The 15,067-nt window shown below is 58.5% G+C and overlaps 2 protein-coding genes across 4 annotated transcripts in view; one reads left to right on the top strand and one right to left on the bottom strand.

The window, feature by feature from the left end:
- Window positions 1–12,201, top strand: part of TTC7A (tetratricopeptide repeat domain 7A) — a 117,054-nt gene extending 104,853 nt beyond the window's left edge. For both annotated transcript variants that reach the window (XM_045885050.3, XM_045885053.3), the window contains exon 20: window positions 9,979–12,201. In XM_045885050.3, coding sequence (XP_045741006.1) covers window positions 9,979–10,200 — 222 coding nt within the window. In that variant the 3' untranslated portion in view covers window positions 10,201–12,201. The remainder of the gene's footprint in view (window positions 1–9,978) is intronic.
- The window catches only part of STPG4 (sperm-tail PG-rich repeat containing 4), a 68,029-nt gene that overhangs the window by 7,560 nt on the left and 45,402 nt on the right, over window positions 1–15,067 (bottom strand). Inside the window, exon 4 of one of the 2 annotated variants that reach the window (XR_010405705.1) lies at window positions 2,389–2,528. The exons of the other annotated variant lie outside the window; for it this stretch is intronic. The gene's annotated coding sequence lies outside the window, so the exon portion shown is untranslated. Of the gene's footprint in view, window positions 1–2,388; window positions 2,529–15,067 lie in introns of those variants that run through there. 2 annotated transcript variants of the gene reach the window in all.

Raw genomic sequence — 15,067 nt, 5'->3', positions numbered from 1 at the left:
CAGTAACAGGTACGATTTCGAGGTAACAGTGTACCATTTTTCATTTATGCTCATTATTGTTTGTAGCTATTTTCCTGAAGCCGGTTCCAAAGGCGGGTTTTTCCATGGTAACCGAATAGCAGCCCAGAGTGGCTCCCTCCAGATGTTTCTGAAATGGCCCCTTTTCTCTTCCCGGGGTGCCCGGCTGAGGTGATGAAACAAAAGCAAGTCAGAGCCAGGCCTGCCCACTGTTAAAGTTGCAGGCAAGCAGAGGGGCAGTCGGCTGTGGCGTGGGCAGCCCGTTCGCTTTCCACAGGCTCTGTTCTGCCAGCAGCCTACACATACGCATGAAGAACGGCAGATTTCAAGCCTGGAGAAGATTCACGAAGCACTCTTTCCCCAAAGACACAGGAACACTTTGGCATGTTGATCTCCAGCATTCCCTGATGTAAGTGTCTTCCCTGGGCCGGCTTCAGCCTCAGGACACCTGGGATCTCATCCTGGCTCTGGCTCTCATTCACTCAGGTGATTTAGGAGAAGACACACGTAACTTCCACGTTCCTGATGTCTCCTTCAGCAGATGAATAATAATCTTCGTCGTTCCTAGACCAGGGCTAATCACAGGAGGTGACGCATGTGACAGTGCTTCCAGAGGTCTGCCGTGTAATGTCAGAGAAGGCAAAACAGCATGTACGCCCTTGCTCTCCAGTCCCTCACCCAGGACAGACATTGCTAATCAATCACAGCACTTTTTTCTCACTGAGCACAGGTGTGACCTTGGGATCTTTTTCACCATGGCACAACATGAGGGGAGCCACTGTCTGGCGGTGGAAGTCAACTTGGCCTTTATGTAAGGGTTTCATTGTAAAAATAGTAGAGAATGGGAGAGACACATCCGTTGTCTCAGCCTTTATGAACTCTGGAGGTTGGCGCATCCTCGGAGAATTATCCGGAGAAAGGAACATGGAGGGGAACTGGTATCTGCCTCCCCCACCCAGTGCAGTCGTTGCCAAGGCAGGTTCCCAAGGAGGACATCCTGGCCTTGCCACACCACCGTGGTTCCATGAGGACGTCAGCCCCTGATCGGTGCAAGGAGAGGAGAGGCGCCCCTCCCCTGAGGGCACAGCCACCCACAGCCTGGGCTGGGAGAGCTCTGGATCCCTCGGTGAGCCATGTGGGTGCCGGCTTCAGCCTTACAGTCCTGAGGGCAGGATCATCAAACACCGGGAGGCCAGCCTCACAGCCTCTCCCTGGGGCCATGCGCATGGGACAGGAGATGTGGGGACAGGCCAGAGAAAGCCTCGGGGAGTGTTGGCTACTGCTCTTAGGAGGCAGGGTTCAGGCGTTTCTAAGAAAATGAACTTTGGCCCAGAAGCGGGTTCTCTGCTCTCCCCGTCCTGCTGCCCCCCTGCCCTGGCGGGGATGGGAGGCATTTCCATGGTCACGCCCCATCCTGGGCTCAGCTCAGGCTTTCCCACCCAGCAGGCGGGACGAAGACAGCGGCTTAGCCTTGCCCCACCACTGCCCTGGCCCTGCGGGCTGCCTCCTCCGCGGGGCTCACAGATGGCCAGCTCGCTTCAGGAGGCTGCCAGAGGCAGAAAGAAAAAGCCGTGCTCTCTGCAGATGGAAATTCCCAGCAAAATCTCAGGAGCAAGTCCCGCAGGAGCAGGTCCCGACAGTCTTTGCCAGCTCTATCTTGGCCTCCCTTCCAGGTAGCCAAAAAGCCTACTCACTCAGCCTGGGTGTTCAGCTGAATTTACGGGCAAAAGCATCTCGTTAAGAAGGGGAAACCTGAACTTCCCTTGCCTGACCTGAGGAAGCAGGAGAAAGGAAGCAGATCTTCCCAAGATCAGCAGAGGAGTTGGCCCCCAGGTGACACTGTTCCTCAGAGAAGGCTCCGTGGGCTTGGTGGAGAGGAATCCGAGGCAGTCTGCACCCTTTCTCCCTCTGAGCCTGTCTCTGCCCTGCCACCTCCCAGGAGGCTCTCTGCATCTCCGAGGGAACAGGGATGCCTGGGCAAGGCAAGGAAGCCAGGAGCGACTAATGGAATGGTCAAGTTACCGAGAGCCCTCCCAAGAAGGCTGTGAGGTCACCTCACTTTAATGGTGGGAGGGTCACTAGCCCTGGCCACAGACCGGCCATTCTCCCTGCCGCCCCTTGGCAGAGCCAGGAGTGCGGATGCATTGATGCAGCCTGTCTCCCTGCAGGACACCGCCCGAGGGCCTCGGCTGCGAGTGGACAGGCACGCTGCCTCCCTGCCCTCTGCGTTTGTGGGCGGCACCCCACCCCGCTCTCCCAGCCACAGGCTCTGGGGTTTCCTGGCACCTCTCTGGCCAGGCCTCCCGGCTCCTCGCTGGCCCCTGCCCGTGGTCATGCTTTCTTCTCGGGACAGAGTTCCAGGCTTTTGTTGCCCCGTCTCCCCAGAACCCTTTGCTCCCCGGGCCCCCAGCCACAGAGGGAAACTGCCCTAAATGAACTTTGGCTCCTGTGATGTAATTCCTGAAGCAGTCCTGGCCTCATGACCCAGCCTCTTCTTTGTCCAGATGCTCCTGGAAAGATAGGAAGATAGCGCTTCTGTCATCTCCTGCCCTGATGAGAGTGTGGCAGTGAATTAGTCCCCTGCACTCACTCCCTCTCGCTCCCAGTGTGGAGCTTGCTGTCCCGTTTTTCAAGTGGGTTTGGGGGATCAGGGGCATGGCCATAGCATGTGGCCGGCCCCATTTGGCCCCAGGTTCTGGCCCCAGAACCTCTGGTCCCTCTGTCCTCAGGCTGGGGCTTGCCACAGCATCCCCCATGTCCCAGAAGTGGCCCACCACCATCCCTGCCTCTCCCTAAGGTGGGGCCTGAGTCAGCCAGGACCAGGGCTCTGCTCTCTAAGGCCCAACAGGTGAAGTCTGGTTGCACAGAGCTCCGGCCAGCCCCGGCCCCAATCCTGGAGGGCAGGACTGGACTGGAGAGATGACACACCTGAGACAGCCAGCCAGCCCAACCAGCCCTCGTGTTCCGGGGGCTCTGGGAGATTACTTCCCCTCACTGGCTCCGTTTTCGCTTCTGTCTAGCGGGGATAATAATTTAGGCCCTTGTGACCTCCAGGGGAGGATTTTAGTGCTCAGATGACCTAGGCACTGTGAAAAGATAAATCAACATCCGGCGTTTTTGTCACCATTCATGTGGAAGACTTGGTGGCAGATGGCCGAAGCCTGAGCTCTGCCTTTGACCAGGATGCCCCACCTCGCTGCCGTGGGGCAGGGGTCATTGGTCCACATTTCCTTGGGCTGCCGGCAGGGTACTGAGAAGGGAGGAAGGGGGTGCTGGGCAGGGACCAGGGGCCTCAGAGCTGCCTGTAGGTTGCACCTGGAGCGGGTTGGCCAGGATGGTTTTTAAGCCCCAGTATCAGAGCCAGCTTGCGTCTGGAGATGGGAGCACAGCCTTTGAGTCTCACTGACCTGGACTTGAGCCCCACTTTGCCTATACTCACTGCTCCACCATGACCAAGTTCCCCAACCTCTTGGCACCTCAGTGTCCTCATCTGGAAAACGGTAATTACAATGCCGAACCCCTAGGTCTCCTGTTAGAATTAGGTTAACTAATTCTGTAAGTTAATGGCCCGGTAGTTGCGGTTACTTTTGCCTTTTCCATGCTGAAACATGGCTCCCAGGCCAGATTCGGACGTTGTTGGTTTGCAGAGGGAAGTAGAGGCCCAGAGCCAAGCCCCAGAGAGTCACTGTAGTGGAGCCTCTCGGTCCTCACTGAGCCCATCAGGCGCCTCTGGCCAAGGCAGAGATGTGCAGGACACCAGCCCCAAGTGCCCTGTGGCTGGGACAAGAGTATCCACAGTGCAAGGCCACACTGACCTTAGCTGAGAGCGGGAGAAGCCTGCTCAGTAGGCCGGAGTCTGAGGTAAGGGCGAGAGCCATTTCGCGGCTGGTCTCTTCAGCAGACGGGGCCTGCTGGGGACCCAAGGGTGCTGGGGAGGAGGAGCAGGAAAGGCCAGGTTCTGGGGAGGCCCTGCTCGGCCTTCCACTCCGGCCTCTATCGGGCCAGGCTGCTTCAGCCTCCGCTTCCTGACTTGAAGGAGGAAATGTGTCCTGAGCAGCTGAAGAGTGAAACCCAGTGCCCGGCCCTCTGAAGGTTCCCTGATGCAGGATGCGGCCAGCAAGCACACAGAATTGCAGGATTTCTGGTTCCTGGGGCCTGATGCTTCGGGGTCTAGGACACCCCACCTGCTCTAGGCTTCTCCCTCCTTGTTGGCTTCCTGAGCTATGGCAGGTGGCTTAGAGGCTACAGGCAGCCTGAAGGAACAGGGAAGGCCCAGAAGCCTTGTGCTGTCCATGCAGGAACCCTGAGTCCTTTACACACACACACACACACACACACAGCCCCTCTCCACAGAATCTGCGCCTGCCCCACCAGCTCCAGTAGATGGGGAACATTGCTCTGTTTGGCAGGAAATTTCAGTAGGAACGTCTTGTTGGCCATTTGGCCTCTTCGTGCTGTGGTTTTATCGTGAGTTCTCTCCCTCATCCCAACCCCAGTCCTGCCTGAGGACCGCATTCCCCGGTGGAAAAGTGGAGTGGAGCGGGAGGGAGAAGGGAGTTCTGGAGGCTCACTGTGTGGGGCACGTCCCCCAGCAGGGGCCTCACCGGGGTTCGCGCCCCTGCCTACCCACCTCATTCGTGGGCTGGCACAGCCCCCAGCCCACACTGCGCGCCCTCAACCCAGGCTCAGAGACCTTTGAGAAGGTGAAGGTGGGTTCCCTTGGCTCAGCACTTTCCGGAAGCCTTGGGCTTAAGTGTGGGCTCCTGAAGTCCTCAGCAACCCTGATGAGGAAGTGGAAGGGAAGCCCCCTGTCAGAGACTCTGATCAGAACGATAGTTAAGCACTGTTGATGTAGGAAAAACGTTAGGGTTTGAAGCCGATGGCCAAGAAAGAATTCTTGAGATGTCTTTGGTGCAAAAAGGTGGTTTTATTAAAGCACGGGGGACAGGACCGTGGGCAGAAAGAGATGCACTGGGATCACGAGGAGTGGCCCATTATATACGTTCAAGTTGGGAGGGGGTTTGGAATAGCTCAAGTCTCTAAGGAATTTTGGAAGCAAGGTTTCCAGGACCTTGAAGGGCTAGCTATTTTTGGGAAAAGGTCATTTATTACCATCTAATAAAACCTGAGTCGTAAGACCCTTCAGATGTATATCGGTGGGCCTTATGTTTGGGGGATGATTGCCAACATGTATCTTGGGGGTCAGAGATAAAGGAAGTTTCCAAAGGAATTTTTATATGTTAAAGTAGCTTACAGCATCCTGGAAGGAAGGGGTCTGACTAGGATTGCCTTTTGCCCTTAGCAAAGTGTCAACATCGAGGCAGTTGAGTCCCTAGAGAAATGTCCCTGTTTCAAGGACTTGTCAGTGGGCTGTAGGTGGTAAGGAAATTTCATAATTTTTCTTCTGCCTTTGTTTCCCCCATCACTGTTGGCTTAATTTAGCTCCACAATCAGTGGTCTGAAAGACTCCCCATGTCTGGAGGGTGCAGCAGGGTCCAGCCTTCCCCTTGTCCAGCAGGCCAGCAGCCCCCTCCCCTCAGCTCTGCCGCCTGCCCAGAGAGGGGAGCTTCTGCGATGGCGCCCCCCTCACTGCCCATCACAGGTGTTCACTTAGAGCACCCAAGTCCAGGTTCCCGACCTAGCCCTGAGGGCCTAGCTGTGCTCAAGAGTGGGCAGAGCCTCCAGAGGCCCAGAACCTGAAACCAGCCCAGAATGTGGGAGCAGAAAAGGCAGAGCCCCCCAGGAGGTGACGTGCTTTCTCCTCAAGCCAGTGTTTACCTTTGAGTCTGTCCATGGCCCTCTGAAGACACACAACTCCCACCGCAGCCGAGGGACCCACTGGCGTTCGACCTCTCCCCGAGGGGTGCAGGGGTAGGCAGGAGCACGAAGGGCAGAATGGGTTCTGCCACATGAGCACGGTCACCTCTGCTGCCCCAGAAGCCCCCACCTTGTTGGGCTCCGAGCGAGGCTGTCAGCCCCCTCAGCAGACCCCCTCAGAGCCTGTCGACCAGGTGTTGGGTGGGGTCTAGAAGGATTTGTGCCCCTTCTCCCAAAAGGGAGGTAGGTCTGGGGCCTTAGAGCTGCCCCAGCTCCAGGAGGGATGTGGTGATCGGCGGGCTCCGTCCTCAGCCCAGAGAGACGCCTCATTCCCAGTCTGGTTGGACAGGTTGAGGCTAACACCTGGGAGAACCTGACACCCCGAGCGGGCCTGAGCTCCTGAGCTCCTGAGCTCCTGAGCTCGGGCTGGAATGAGGGCCTCCCCCGCAGGGTGTGTCAGCCTCAGGGTGGGTGAAGGGAGCAGCCTCAGAGGTGGCCCCACCCCAGGCTCCTCCCTGCAGCCCCAGGGTCCCCAAGCAGACGGCTCTTGGGACCAGGAGGCTCCAGCTGATTCCCTGCTTCCCAGCTGGAAAGGCTGCTACAGAATCCCAGGAATGTGCCTTGAGCTCAGAAAGAAAATTCCCAAAATAACTTCTATAAATACTTGAGGGTAGGGACTGGGAGGGAGCTCTCAGCCCGGCCTGCCACTGGCCCAGTGCTAGGGGCTGCTTCCCAGGGCAGGCCTCCCCGCTCTCCAGAAGAAAAAGACATACACAGCCGGGACCTTTCTGCTGCCCCTCCCCTCTGGAGGACAGCGTCAGGCCCTGAATTAATGACGTGAGATGGTGTGTAGTAGCAATTCTGAAAAAGGAAGAGGTGGAGGGACCTTTCTTCTCCTTCATACCCATCCCAGGCTGCAGCCTTTGTACCCCAGCAGAGAACCTTGTCTTCCAACAGGGAGGGTCCCCCTCAGAGGGCCCCTCAGGCTGCCTGTCCTGTGGCCCTAAGCAGGTCGGTAAGCATGCACACCTAAGTGCCTCTGGTGACCCTGGCTCGGAACCCAGGACCCTCCCACCTGAGCCCTGTTGTGCTACTGTCCTGTGGGGAATAACCTAGCAGGCAGGAGCCACGGACCCTGGCCCTCTCAGCCTAGGATGGGCCGCATGCCAGAGCCCACCAGTAATGAAGCACAACCTCAAGGTGATGCATGGCCAGGAGGTGCTATCCTCGGAGGCTTCCTGGAGGAGCAGGGTCTTGGGTAGTTGAGATGAGGCCAGATCCAGGAAGGGAGGGAAGGAGGAGTGGATGAAGTTGGGAATTTCTGGGGCCTTCCCCCCATAGCCCTGCCCTCCCTGAGTGGTCGTAACCTCGGCCCCCTCTCAAAGGTGCATTGCTCAACGGCCATAAGCAACTCACACATTCCTTTCCAACAGCTGCGGGTAGCCGCCTGGCTATGGCATCTCCCAGGTAAGGGTCCGAGGCTGAGTCACCCACCAGCAGGTCTGGTTTCTCTTGGCTCAGGGTGCCCCCTGGCCAGAGTGGGGCAGAGTCATCGGGGACATTTGGATAGAACAGCGTTCCCACCATCTCCCTGGAGACCTATTCTCTGGGCAGAAGGGTGGGGGTGCCAGGGGGGTGATGGCGGGCCCTTGGCACAGCGCCAGGCAGGGGGCAGAACAGGTGAGACCTGTCTTCCTGAGGCAGGCCCTGCCCAGTTGTCAGGCAGCAAACAGCTCCAAGTTGCTACCAAACACGAACAGACTGGTGTCTCAGGCAGGTGGCAGCAGATCCCATTACAGGCCCTGGGCCTCAGGGCCCCGGCCTGACCCCAGTCCGGTGTCTCCTTTCAGGCTCTGAGGTCAGCACCCCAGGGTATGGGGGACGTGAGCTAACCCCACCCCAGCCCCCAGTCTTCGCCCCAGAGAGCCTTGCCCTCTAGAGAAATCTCCCCCTGCTCCTCCCTCCGACAGGACCCTCTGCTCATCCTAACCCTTTGCTGTCTGCCCACCGTGCGCCCTGCCTACGTGATTTCAAATTGATCCTTGCAGACTCTTCACAGTTGCCTACCAGGAAGTACCATTCTGTTCCCTGGTTTACAGACGAGGAAACCACAGCTCAGAGAAAATGGGCCACTGGCCCAGGGTCGGTGCACTTGTCAGTGGTAACGCTGGGAATCCAGCCCAGCCTTGGTCTTCTGGCTGTGGAGCGCCCTGGCTTTTTTCTCTACGTGAAACATGCGGAGGAGCCTGCTGCAAACCTTCCTGAGAGTAAAACCAGCAGAGCGTGAGACACACACACACACACCCGCCCCCCCGTTCCGCCACATCTGGCCCCTTCCCAAACACCCACACACTGCTGGAGAGCAGGGGTTTTCAAACTCCTTTTTAGCGGGAGCGCCCTCTTTTCAAACAAGATCTCCTGTGGAAGCTCAATCTAGAAAACGGAGTGTGGAAACCCCACTGCAGCCCCGCCCCCTGGCTGGGAGGCCCCGCGGGCCTTCCCCATGTGTCCTCTCTTGCTCCTTCATGGGCAGCACTCACAGGGCACAAACCTTCCATTTTTGGTGCTTAATTTTGGTGTCTGGCGGCCTGTCGTCTCCCCTGCCTTCCCTCCTCCCTGGGGGCCCTGTTCCATCGGGAGCTGCTCGGTGTCCAGCTCCCAGGCCATGCAGGCAGCACAGCTTCGCCCGGGGCCCTGCTGGCCAGCCCGGGCACTGCCCTCTGGTCCCGGGCGGCCCCGCCACAGCTCCCCTGTCCTCCACCCCATCCGTGTGGCGCCCTGGGATGAAGAGGCACTATGAATCCGGCCCCCCCTTCCTTTCCTGCCCCGCGGCCACAGGACCACCGGTCAGCACCTCCGGAGAGGGAGAGGCTTTGCCTCGGGCTTCCTGAGCACCATCTCTCCCTCTTGCCTAGCTCTCAGAGGACTGTATGAAATCAGGCATGTGCATCTTCCCCGGTGGGTCTCCATAGCAACAGAGGGCCTAACTGAGGAGCGTGGTGAGGAGGAAAATGTTCCAGCTAAAAATGTACATGGCCATCAGTGGGCGGGCACCCGAGAGGGGGCTCCAGGCATACAGAAGGCGGCTCCTCTCCCCCACCCCAGCCCCCGCCTGTCCAGGAAGCCGGCGTTAGGCTTTACCTCAGATCTGTGAATGAGAGGAGGCCCCCCACCCGTGCTGCCATCCCGTGCCTCATTTGAGGGCTGGAACACAGATCAGTGGGATGGAGCAAAGCAGCCTTTCTGGGACTGGAGGCCGAAGGGGGGTCCTGGTAACCCCCCCACACACACTCCCCACCCTGTCCTCCCATCTCCCTGCACCCTTCCCAGTATGAGTGGAAGAGGACATAGAAGGGACATTGTACCAGTTTCACTTCCCAAACTTTCGGGACGATTCCTGTCACTTCCTGTCTCTGCCAGCAGGGCTGTTGAAGGCAAACAGCAACACCAAGCTTCTTAGCCACCCCTGACCCATCTCACCAGAGCCCGTCCTTCTACCCAGCACCCGCCCTCCCGTGCCCCTCACCGGCCAGGCCAGCCTGGGATGGGCAGTAGGTCCCAGGACCCAGATGTCCCCGGGAAGACCACTGCTTGATGCCGCCAAGGAGCTGCCCCCACCCACCCATAAGCTTAAGGTTGTCGAGCCTGAAGCCAGGGCGCTCATTCCTCCACACGCCTGGGGCGGGGGGTAGCCCCTCGGTGCAGCAGCCAGGCCTCAGGGTAACGGACCCGCTGACTGGGAGCTCGCACGGGCCAGACACTGTTCAAGTGCTTGCCAGGTACTGACTCCCGCCAGCTTGACAGCCCCAGCAGCGGGTACTGCGGTCTTTCCCACTCAGAGCTGAGGAAACGGAAGGCCAGGGAGATGTAACTTGCCAGGATCCCCAGCTGTAATGGGGAGGCACAAAGCCAGGTCTGCTGACTTGAAAGCCCATCCTCGGGGCTGGGAGGGACAGAGGTCCCACGAGGGGGGTGATCTGGGCCCGGAAGGCTGGGCTGGAAGCGGGGCTAGGGCGGGGCCAGGCACGATGTGCATGAGTAACAGGAACAGTCACTTGATGGTTCCCGAGGCTGCCAGTCTGAGCCCTTTCGCCCTGATGGCCAGGACGCCCTCACTAACCTCGCCCTGTGCTTGCTCCCCAGGGTCTGATGCTGAGTCGCCTGGGCCACAAGAGTCTGGCCCAGAAGGTGCTGCGGGACGCCGTGGAGAGGCAGAGCACCTGCCACGAGGCCTGGCAGGGCCTGGGCGAGGTGCTGCAGGCCCAGGGCCACAGCGAGGCTGCCGTCGACTGCTTCCTCACTGCCCTGGAGCTGGAGGCCAGCAGCCCGGTGCTGCCCTTCTCCATCATCCCCAGAGAGCTGTGACCTTGCACTGCAGGGGCAGGGTGGGAGGGAGCCGCCCTAGGGGGCCTGGGAGTGGGGGCGGACGCAGGCAGGCAGCAGGGAGGTGTGGGGCCTCAGGGAAATACATCTCTAGGGAACCCTTCTGCAGGCTGCAGCCCTAGTTCTCCTCGCCTCCCCGACTCCAGCCCTGCTTTACCTCCAGGGCCCGCTGGGTCTGGGAGCTGCTCATCTGGAGCTGGGTGGACCAGATTTGCATCGAAAGCAAATCCCTTGCTTCTTGGGACTCAGCCCTGGTGGCGTTTCTGAGTAAGGAAGTGGCTGGGAAGCCACACCAGTGTGGGAGCATCTCCCCCAGAGTGTCCATGCATCATCTCAATGTGCAATGAGGGTCTGAGTCTCCTAGGTACCACGCCCCACTGTCTAGAAGTTCCCATGTTGTGCCTGCCGCCCTCCACATCCCCGATCCTGGATTTCCCAGTGACTTTGCACTGGTGTTAGCCTCGGACTTCAGCTCCCTGTTCTCCAACACCACAAAGATGAACCCCACAAACTGCTCTCTGTCTAGGTCAAGAGGGTTTTCCCCAGTTCCTAACTCAGTGCCTCGGGAGCCAGTCTGCTTGAACCCCAAGTGACTTAAAGTCTTGATGACAAGACTTGTTCCCTGAGAGCGCGGGTGGGGGAGCCTCACAGCTGAACTTCACCTCTATCTGTGCCTCTGTGCCCGGGAAGCTCCAGGGCCCTGGTCTCAGCCCCAGTGTCAGGACAGGGTTTTGGATAACTCTCAGGTCTTGCCCCGGGCAGTCAGGGCTTGAAGATTCTGCTGGTAGGTGGGAAAAGGATAGGATCTCTGGGTCCCTCTCCCAGGTTTGAGCTATTGGAGGATGCCCCTCTTTGCCTCATGAGACCAATTGGACCCCACTGCTCTTCCTCTCCGCTGCCAAGTGCCTTTGGGGCCTCTGGTGCCTGGCCAGGGGCACTGAGCACCAGCCCTAACTCCCCTCTCATTTCTGCCATGCTCATCTTTCTGGAACTATGCGCCAGCCCAAGCGGCCTCCTTAGGCCCGAGGCTGTAGACCCTAGGATACAAACATGGCAGCAGGACCTTGCATCAACCTCAGACCTTGCATCAACATACTCCTTCAGGCCTTATGTTTCTGGGCAATGGGTACAATGCAGGACCCTCTGGGGCTAATAATATGCAGATGGGCAGTCTCTGGGACTGACCCCAGTACCTCTCACCACCCACAGCCCATTTCCACTACAGGCCATTTGGTCCCACCCCCTTGCCTGAGGCCCAGTGGGGACTGTGGTTGGAGATCAGTGGAGGGGACAGAGCAGATCCCTGTCAGCAGGGGACCTGGGGCTGGTGGGTGGATCTCTTCCCTGATGGTTCCCCTAGCCCTGCTGCATGATGCTCTTGGAATTCTCCCCAAGAAGTTATTCCACCCCCACCCCCCAGTGGGGGGCCTTATCAGGGAATTCCTTTTTTATCTGCACTTTGGGTTTTAGTTTTAAAGCTCCATCTGGTACGTCTCTCTCATCTTAAGGTGTGCAGAAAGACTGGATGAGGGCTGCCTTGGCTCATCATTGCCCAGTCTGCTCCTCAGGGAGAAGGGGCTGTTGGAGACCCACCCTCCTCGGCCACACTGGCTCAGCACTGCGCACCCCCGGGTGCCTCCCAGAGAGGGCCTGCCCCCTCCTGGCCTTCCCCCATCGCAAGGGACACTGCAGATGACACCAGATCCTTCACCGCTTGGTTGAAGGATCTCTGCCTCGATGTGTGTGTGTATAAATAGAGATATATGATAAAGATCTATTTTTATTCTGAAATTCTGTTAGAAAAAAACTAAACGAGAAAAGCAAATGCTGTTGATTTGCGTCGGGGTGCCCAAAGATTGGTAGTCAGTTATTTGTAAGAGGACAGGCACCGAACGCGTTCGGCTGGAGGAAGCCTCAGAGGGTTGGGCCAAGTTGTGGCCAGTTTGAAATAAAGGCCTTGAATAAAGAGACCCTTGGAAGGAATATGGCATGTTCATTTCCTCCAACAGGTACCCCAGAACAGGCCTTGAGCACCTAGTGAAGAGGGAGTGTTGCAGGAAGAGAGGCCTGAGAAGTCACTGGGGCAGGCCCCACAAGTGGGGAGGGGTGAGGAGGAGAAAGGGGGGAGGGGCCCAGGAACAGACTGGGGGGAGCAGGGGGGAGCAGAGGGTTAGGCAGGTGCTGAAGCCCAGAGGCGGGCGGAAGGAGGCGGGGGGGGGGGGGGGGAGCTGCGTGGTGAGGATGCCCGCCACCTGCATCCTGATCAGCCGCCTCGCTGTGAAGTCCACACCACTACGCTCCCAAAACAGGTCGCACCCATTCCAGTCTGCTCCATATCATATAAACAGGCATCACAAGTTTGAAGGATGACTGAAGTGTGCAGCTCTGTTTTCTTCTTGTGCCCCAAGGGATCATCGGGTGCACCCCCCAGAGCTGCAGCCCTACCCACTTGGAAGAGAGCTGCTCTAGAGGCTTCCCCGAGGGCTTGGCCTGGCCCCCCGCAAGAACTTCCCACTCCCACGGCCTCTTGGGGGTCTGGCCGCCTCCACCCCCACCCTCAGCCCTATTCTTGGGGGGGATGCCCTTGCTGTTCCAGGAAGGAAGGGCCTTTTTTGGAACTGGTGGGGGCCCAGCTTCCCTTTTACTGTGATGCCTTAGGAAAAAGTCTGTAGTGATTTAACACTTAGTATCACATTACTTCTTTCTCACCCTTACCCCCAGCTCGAGGACCCGTGCCCTGACAAAGACTGCCTGAGGCCATAGGTGGTGTCAGCTGGTGTGCTCACCCTACAAAGACGAGAATGGAGGAAGGGAGGGGGAGGCCTTCCTCCTCCAGACACGAGCTGACCTTGGTCAGACGTTGGAGAGTCAGGCAGTAGGGGAGACCCAGGCGTTTCCTGACCCCCAGTTCCCGTCTGCAGACACCCCTTGTTCACACACCCCGTGTCCGATCCATGGTGCCAGAACAAGGGCTGGGGTCTGGGGACAAGACTCAGGGTTGCTCTGTTGCCCCCATGGACCTCCAGCACCCCCGGCACGCTCTAGGACACAGCCCTTCAGTATTAATAGTGTTTATCTACAGGCATAAATATGAATGGAATTTCAGCCACCAACACCCAGACTCCTTTCTGATACCAAAGTGCTCATTGTTGCATTTGCTCCCCCACTGGGCGCTCAGATGTCATCACCATGCAAATATTTCTGGGCCTTGGGAAGCTTCCAGCTAAACGAACCACCCCCCCCAGCCCACGCTGCCAGCCCATAATCAAGGGGCCTCACACACAAGCAACCTGTGGGACCAGCCCCCATGATACTGATCTGAAGGATGTGGAGGCCAGGAAGGCAGTGATGGAGACAGTATAAGGTCTGTCCCCGGCCAGAAACTCCTCGGAGTTTTTATCAGACTCTTAACAGTTACAAAGGACAGCGACCACTGGAGGTAGCTCCAGGAGAGAGACAAGGGGGAGCTTCCAGGGCCCGAGAGCAGTAGCTGCAGGGCATGGACCTGGGGCCAAAGCAGCCACAATCTGGCTTCTCGGACGGAAATCGGCAGCCAGCCCGGGCTCCAAGGCGCAGCTCTCCCGCGAACTGGCTCATCTCTTAGCATGGATGGGGCAGCCGTTAGCAGTGTTCTGCCTGCGCTCCACAATGTGCACGCTTGTCACGTTGCCCCTTTGGTAGTCAACAGCCCTGGCAGGTGGGCTTGGTCCCCATGAAAGGTGGAGAGGTCACGGTGCCTGAGAACCTAGGTCCTGGGGGACAGCCCGCGCGCCGGCCACCGCCCCCCCGGCCCCGAGGACCCGGCACAGCGCCCGCTCGCTGGCCGTGCAGAGAGCCACCGGCAGTGCCCGTCCCCGCGGCAGCGCCCTGGCCCCTCTGCGGTGCACGGAACGCGCATCACCGGGGGGCGACACGCAGGTCCGGGGGTGCCGCAGCGACACCCCACTGGCTGGAGGCCTGGGCCCTGGCTTCGGTGAGGAGGAATGGGTGATGCTCAGAGCTGCGGCCGTAGAGGACATGCCTTAAGTGAAGGTCACTCAAGAGGCTGGAAGGTCCCCAGCTAGCAGGGGGGTTCAGAAGATGCCAGGCAGCCCGGAAACATGACAGGCTCACCACAGGAGCTGTGTGTTGGGCCCTGTGACGCCACTGCCCTGCCTGCCGGCTGACGGGACCATGGGTGGGCTCCACCACCCAGGCTCGTCGTCTGTGGACGGGCCCACAGCCTGGGACACGGCAGGGGGCCCCCAGACTGGTGCTGTCACCGTTCTCCCGTTCTCTCTCACTCTCTCCCCCTCTTATTCTCTTCCTCCCTTAACTGTCATTGTGGACTTTTTTTTTTTAAGATTTTATTTATTTGAGAGAGGGAGAGAGAGAACATGAGAGCAGGGGGGAAGGGTAGATAGAGGGGGAGGGAGAAGCAGGCTCCCCACCGAGCAGGAAGCCCGATGCGAGACTCGATCCCAGGACCCCGGGATCATGACCCGAGCGGAAGGCAGACTCTTAACGACTGAAGCCACCCAGGCGCCCCCATTTGGGGACTTCTTTTAAAAACATGTATTGTTATTTTTTTTTTCTGAACCGTCTGAGCATAGGTTGCTTAAATCATGCCCCTCTACCCCTTAATACTTCAGTGTGTTTGCAAAGAACAAAGGTCACTGTCTTAGGGAAGCACAGCACGGTTAACAAATGAGATTCAACGCTGACCCGCTATTTTACCCCCCGTCCCATGCATAGGCCAGTTGGTCGCTCGTGTTCTTTGGCGCTTTCCTCCAGCCCCGCAGCACGCACTCCACTTGGTTGTCCTGTCTCTTTCATTTCGTTTCGCCTCTCTTTGCCTTTCGTGACAGTG

This window comes from Mirounga angustirostris, unplaced genomic scaffold, assembly GCF_029215605.1.
Source record: "Mirounga angustirostris isolate CCGP_5_RB_7025 unplaced genomic scaffold, mMirAng1.0.hap1 SCAF_10, whole genome shotgun sequence".
In the NCBI taxonomy this organism is placed as follows: domain Eukaryota; kingdom Metazoa; phylum Chordata; class Mammalia; order Carnivora; family Phocidae; genus Mirounga; species Mirounga angustirostris.
The sequence above is the reverse complement of the archived record's forward strand: the minus strand, read 5'-3'. Positions and strand labels throughout refer to the sequence as shown.